Below are 7,100 nucleotides of genomic sequence, written 5' to 3' on the forward strand. Positions count from 1 at the left end.
TTGCTGCTTGTCAAATTCATTGACCACAAGTCTCCAACTCAACATCATCCTCAGGGTGTGTTTAGTTTACGTCAAAATTGAAAGTTTGGTTAAAATTGTAACGATGTAACAGAAAAGTTGAAAGTTTGTGTGTGTAGGAAAGTTTTGATGTGATGGAAAAGTTGGAAGTTTGAAAAAAAAAATTGTAACTAAACTCGGCCTCAGAGTTAAAACACAAATTAAACATGATCCAAAAACATCAAGTAAACAGAAATATAATTCGTCTGATAATATCGATCGGGAGCATATAAACTTCATTCAAACTTTATTATTATTACTACTCGCTCATGCAGAGCGTCTGAAGATCATGCAGAATTACAGAATGAAGCAAACATGATGGACTCAACTCGACTACACAGACATGCAGAACACAGCATTACAGTACACACAGACTCGATCACACTGAAACTGCTTATTATTAAGATGAAGCTAGGAATGGGCGGATATATATCCAATTTGAATTGAATCCGATCATGAAATTAAATGCAGTTCAGATGATATCCAACCCAATTCCGTTGCAACCCGAATGCATGATGTGGAAATCCATGTGTTATGTGTATCATCACGTAGTCCATGGATTTCCGGATACCCAAATATGCGATAAAATGAAAGCTTGACCTGTTCGGGGAATCATGCAGTACCCTTGGTACTTGATCTCGATCGGTGCTCGCCGCCGTGGCGATTCTTTGGGTGTCGCCGCGGCGGCGGCGCCGTCGTCGTCATCACTGGTGGTGATGGATCAAGCACGAGCTGCGCCTGCGCAGCTGCCGGAGCTTAGATGCTTGCATGGCTTCCTCCGTGCACGCGCGCGTGGATCACATCACGGAGCAGGAGGTGGGATCCTCCTCCATGGAGTGGACAAGGTAGTAAGGGAAGACGGCGCCGGTGGGGGTGCATGGCTGCGGCTGCGGCGGTGGCCCGGCCGCCTTCTTGCCTTTCCTCCGTTTGCCGCCCTTCCCTCCGTTCTGCTTGTGCTGCTGCCCGCCCTTGTTACCTTTGTTGCCGCTCTTGCCGGCGTTGATCTCCCTCTGCTCCGAAGATTGGTCAGCTCAATCGGCTAAAGAGGAAAAAAAAAAAAACAAGGAGTAATTTTGATGAGCCATGTATCTTACTGGATTGTTTGTGCGGCGGTGATCGCCCCCACCAGCGGCGACGGCGAGGTGGCGGTCCATCTTCTTCTGTAGGTGGGCAACGTTGACGGCCTGGAGGGCGATGAGGCAGTTGTTGATCCTACTGTTGACGTCATCGAGCTTGGCGGCGAGCCCGTCGCTGGCCACGAACCTGTGGAGCCTGAAGAGCAGACCGTCCCTGCTCCTGCCGCAGGACTCGACGAGCTTGAGCGCGTCGTCGAGGGCGTCCTTGAGACGGCCCAGAATCTTCCGCGTCGTCGCCGCCGCGTCTCCCATGGCCACCTTCTTGTACTCCCTCAGGATGTCGTCGACTTCCTTCACGCGCTGGGCTAGCTCCCGGCACCTGGTCTTGTTCCGGCGAGCCGTCTTCACTGCCTTGGCGATCGCCGAAGCCACCTTCGGCACCGCGCCCACGATGCTGCCCACCGGCTCCATCTTTGAGGTTGTTGATCACCCGGGGCTGCTTGCTTTGCTTTCTCTAACGTTGCGGTACTGCTCTTGCAAGAAGAGGAAGTGTGGCCACTCTACTTATCGTGGAGGCCATTGACGGCTGGCCAAACGGATCTAGTGCTACGATGCGAACGGTGAGCCGTACTATCTTATATCATATTCACGTGAGGACAATGCTTTGAAACTATGGGCCTGTCTAGATTCCATCCCAGAATTTTATACCCTATCACATTGAACATTTGAACACCTACATAAAGTATTAAATATAGACTAAAAAAATAACTAATTACACAGATTGCGACTACTTTGCGAGACGAATCTTTTAAGTCTAATTGCTCCATGATTTGATAATGTGGTGCTACAGTAAACATGTGCTAATGACAGATTAATTAGTCTTAATAAATTCGTCTCGCGATTTACTGATGGGTACTGTAATTAATTTTTTATTAGTGCCCCAACACCCTATGCGACATCCTATATAATATCTGATGTGATACGTCAAAACTTTATACCCTAGGTCTAAACCCGTGTTCTTGGATCACAATTGAACGGATATGATTCATGTTCAAGGAGAGCGTGGTACTATACTGTAACGGAATATTCCTCTGTCCACTCCGCGGGTGAGCTTTCACGACGCGGTGATTAGTTTGGCTAGCTGCTTCCCTGCAGTTTCGTGAGAGCATCTTCGTCAGAATTGCCAAACCACTCCAAGCCAAAATTGAGCAAATGTGAGAAAAAATACTCTCCAACTGGCTCTATAAGTATGCGTTTGGTTCATGGAAGGTTGGATGGGATATCACAGTTCATATTTTATTGGATATGGCGATCTTTTTTTTTTTAAGTGAATATGACGATCCAGTTTTTTTTATTTGGTTATAGGGATGAAGGTAGATCTGGTGATGCAATTTTTTGTTTGGTTGGAGGAAGTAGGGTGGATTTGCAGGTGTAGTCACCTCTCACTTGAGACGGTGAATATACCCCCATCAAATTAATACATAACACAAATCATAAATTCTCCAACAATTTTACACCACTACCTCCATTATAAATACACATAGAAAAAAGAAAAAAGAAAAAGAAAAAAGGAAAAAAAGAAAAGAAAAAAGCAGGGTGGATCTAGGGGCTCAGCGCCGCCGCCTACTCCTCCTCCCACTAGCTGCTGTTGCTCGCTTCCTCCCGCCGATGTGGCACTCGCCGCCCGCATCGTCGTTGTTGTCACCGGGTTCGCATCGTCACCGTTCACCGGCCGGGCTCACATCGTCATCGTCGTCGCCGCGGTGCTCATCTCCCGCGCCGGATCTCCGAGCTCACCGCCACTCCCTCCTCCCGCCGACGGGGCGCTCGCCACCCACACCGGCCGCAGCGCATCATCGTCGCCATCACTAGGCACTCATCGGCATTGTCGTCATCAGCCGGCTCGCATCGTCATCGTCGTCGCCCCCTCTCTCTCCATGGAGGTGACGCGACCGCTCGCCCCACTCGTCCGGTCGCTCGGGCGGCTGCATCCGGGTGATTTGGCTAGAGCCAGCCATCCGGCATGTGAGGAGAATATTCTCCTCCGGGCCGCCATATCCCGTCTCCGCCCACCAACCAAACACCTAAAAAAACGGGCTGCCATGTCCTATCCACCCAAATCCTCCCATCCAAACACACCCTAAGCCATCCAACTAGCCAAAATACACCCAAACACACCCTAAGCCATCCAACTAGCCAAAATACACCACTGGCTGGCCAAATCTGGCCAGCCGCTGGCTAGCCCATCCTAGGGTTCAATATTTTTTATTGGGGGTACCAATATGGTCCAAAATAATTTGATTTTTTCACAAAACTATGATGGTAGCCCGCGTATTCGACTCCTCTGACTTCGCACGCGAACAGTAGAGGCGCACAGTAAAATGAGTCTAGCGCTACAGTGTGAAACACCACCTCTATTTAAACAGTGGAAAACAGTAAAAAATCGCTGGTTTGATGTACTGTTCACTATTACTGTGCTACACTGTAGCGATTGATCTTGATCGTCGATTATTCATCGGACGGCTGAGACCCATGTGAAGTCGGTACTGTGCTTCTCTGACTTCACATCCGATTTGGTAGCCCGCACATATGCGTAGGCACCTTACTTAATTTGTGTGAAATTTTATTATGAATGTCTATGTACAGGTAGTTTTCTATCAAAAATATTATTTTTCTTTATCCTAAACTAAAACTAAACTTTTTTAACATGCTTTGAACTTTGGTTTGCACAGTGCAATATAAGTCCCATGGCGGTTTGCACGTCGGTTTTAGCTGACGTAGCGCCTATGTGGCTAGTTTGACTCGGTCTTTATCCCACGTGGTATTGACATGTCGCTTACATGGCAATCTAATCTTAAAAAATAATAATCGTGGGCCCACATGTCAGTTACAATGAAAAAATAATTAAAAATAGTGGGGCCCACGTGTCATTACTCCAGTGACAGGTTGTTGCAAAGCAACCTGTGGAATAGGGCGAGGCGTGAGCCTTATCCCAGAACTAAAACTTGATACATTAGAGTTTTGCAGCTAAATTATTTAAAGGTCTTGGGTTTTTCAAATGAAACCCTACCACTCCTTGTTTTTAGCCTTGCATGTCATATTTTTTTCATGGCTTGCTGAGTACACTGAGTACTCACCCTTACTTATATTTATATTTATAGAGTTAGAGGAAGTATACCTTGACCCTTCTGTCGAGGCCTACTTTCAGGAGCAAGTCGAGTACGATTTCTCGGGGTTTCAAGCCTAGTTCCCAAACATAGCCTGTGGATTTACGGTTGTCATCCTGTTTCTAGTGCTTTCCTTTCCATGTTTCCCTCCACTGCTTTTATGCTTCCACCTATGTGTACCTTATCTTTCCAGTGTTCCTACCAGTCTGGGGTTTGTCCACGACGGTAGTAGTTTGAGACCTCCTTGTAATAAAGCTTTGTTATTTCTAAATTTCACTATTATTCTATGAGTACCAGCTTGTATATTCTGGGACTGGTACTGTAAACACAGTTAATGTTGTGACCTTCAGCCTATGCCGGTTTGTATTCTTGATTGGCATAGTTTGGGGTGCCACAGAGCCCAAGCAAAGAAGCACGGGTGTCATAAATTTCGGCTCATCTGAGCCGAACAGGGCAGACCAAATGGCCGACAGATATCCCAAAGTGGTTCGGAGTGGAAAGGTATTTTGTACACCCCAGGTGCCATAGCACCTGGTATATGCATATGGTTTAAATAGTTATATGGAAAATTCATAAATTTTGACAAGATAAATTACGTTAATATAAGACACTATACAATGCAAGTCATTTACACATGAAGAAACAAAAATAGCAAATTTTATCTACGCTTTACATGTACAATTCATTGCCTGATTTTATTAGTTTTGTTTCTCTAGTTGTACATGAAATTGAGTCTTTTATGTTTATCTATAGATTTATATCATCTATCTATTATATTATTAAAACAGCTTTGAAAGGAGGCATCACGTTCGCTGTGAGGCTAGAAATTTTCATATTAATTAGAGAAAAAGAGAAAACTTTACACCGTTAGATCGTAGTTGTCTAAATTTTAAGGGCTAAGATTTAATAGAAATATACGTAGAAGTTTTAATATGGCCTTTAGAATCAGATACGGATACGTGTGTTATAGAAATTGGCCAGCATGCAGCTAGCTAGACTTTTCTTACCAAACTAGCACTAGGAAACAAAATTGCAATAGGAATCTAGGGAAAAAAACTATGTCCGTGTATGATTTTGTATCCGATTGCTATGGTGGCTAGCTAAAAAAAAAGAGATACTACAAAGCAATCAAGTTTCTCATCTGCCGTCTCCAACAAAATAACAAAGAAATAGGAGCCAGAGAAAGAGAAGGTATGACATAGACGAGAGAAATAGATATATTTGATGGCTGGTCCATTTGTTCAATTACCTCGGATAACTCTTTGTACTCTACTTCTGCTATAAGCGATAGAAATTTCCACATTAAACCAAAAAAATAATTGTTCAAGTAAAAATACAATTTAAAAGTAACTAAAATTCGGAATTAGAAATAAGCAATATTGAAAGGAGAGTCTATATAAGAATCCAATATGAGATTAATTAAAATTTCAAATAAAAATAAAATAAAATCAGAAATTTAAAAAAACAAAAGAAGAGTTCAAGTAGTAAAAATAACTAAAATTTGGAATTAAATATAAGCAATATTAAAAGAAGAGTCCAAATAAGAACCCAACACGAGAGTAATTGAAATTTAAAATAAAAACATGAAAAATACAAAAATAAAATGAGAGTGGAATACATTATATAAATAACTAAAATTCGTAATAAAAAAAATAAAAAGTATTGAAAGAAGACACCATCTAGAGAGATTAATTAAAAAACGGAATAAGAAATAAAATAAATTCTAAAATATAAAAATAATTATAAGAATTCAAGTAGGAATCAATTTATAAATAAAAAATATCGGAATGAAAAATATGGAATTTTCAAAAAAAAAGGCCATTTAGAACACTGCGATGACAAATACAATAAAGAGGAGAGAAAACAATAAGCCTGTAAAGGAATAGAGTGGTGGTGGTTGATGGGACATCAAAAACTATAAAAAAAACCCGAAATAGAATCACAATGACAATTAAGAGGAGGGACGACGGCATGCCATTAAGAAACATGGTTACGGCAGTCGGCGAGACTTATAGAAAGTAAAAAATAAACCCCAATGATAATCATGTTCGATTTTAAAAATCTTTGTGGGTGGGCCGTAGATGAGTACAGTGGCGAAGCCGCTAACGTTTTGGTGGGACTTAGTAAAAAGGAACACAAACAATAATTATGTTTATTTTTTAAATCCCAATGATAACAAAGAGAGGATGCGGCGGACGGGCCGTAGTGGAGTACATTGGCGACGTTTGACGGGACTTCTAAAAATTATAAAAACGAAACCCAACGAGACAATGAAATCTGAAAACTACAAGGTCTAATTTTCAAAGTTATAAAGAGGATAAATAAAAGTAGTGATAGATCGAGCAATCAAATATAGGGGTGACAGAGGAGTAAGGGTGGCGACTGACGTGACTTTTAAAAACTTCAAAATTAGAAACACGGGAATGATAAATTTTAAATAAAATCATATGTAAAAAACAAATAATTTTATACTGGTGCTAGCCGCGTAATTGCGCGGGCCACCCAACTAGAAAAATAATTATAAGAGTTAAAGCAGGAATATATTTTATAAATAAAACAATATCGGAAAGAAAAATATGGAATTTCCAAACAAAGAAATTTCATCTAGAAAACAGATGACAAATGACAATAAAGATGGGAGAAGCAGCAGGCCAGTAATGGAGTAGAGTGGTAACGGTTGATGGGGCATCTCAAAACTATTAAGAAAGCCCCAAATAGAATCCCAATGATTATTGAAAGTAGGAAAAACGGACATGTCGTTAAGCAACACAGTCAAGGCGGTTGGCGGGACTTCTAAAAA

General features: G+C 42.0%; 1 protein-coding gene across 1 annotated transcript; it reads right to left on the minus strand.

Annotated features, from left to right (window-relative positions):
- Positions 1 to 281: 281 nt before the first annotated feature.
- On the minus strand, positions 282 to 1,669 carry LOC4351076 (uncharacterized). Its single transcript, XM_015760129.2, has 2 exons — positions 1,152 to 1,669; positions 282 to 1,067 (listed from the first exon to the last, which is right to left on the minus strand). Exons 1-2 carry the CDS (start codon positions 1,602 to 1,604, stop codon positions 855 to 857), a joined length of 666 nt encoding a protein of 221 aa, XP_015615615.1. The 5' UTR covers positions 1,605 to 1,669; the 3' UTR covers positions 282 to 854.
- Between the last annotated feature and the right edge of the window lie 5,431 nt (positions 1,670 to 7,100).

The sequence above is a fragment of the Oryza sativa genome, chromosome 11, assembly GCF_034140825.1.
Source record: "Oryza sativa Japonica Group chromosome 11, ASM3414082v1".
In the NCBI taxonomy this organism is placed as follows: Eukaryota; Viridiplantae; Streptophyta; class Magnoliopsida; order Poales; family Poaceae; genus Oryza; species Oryza sativa.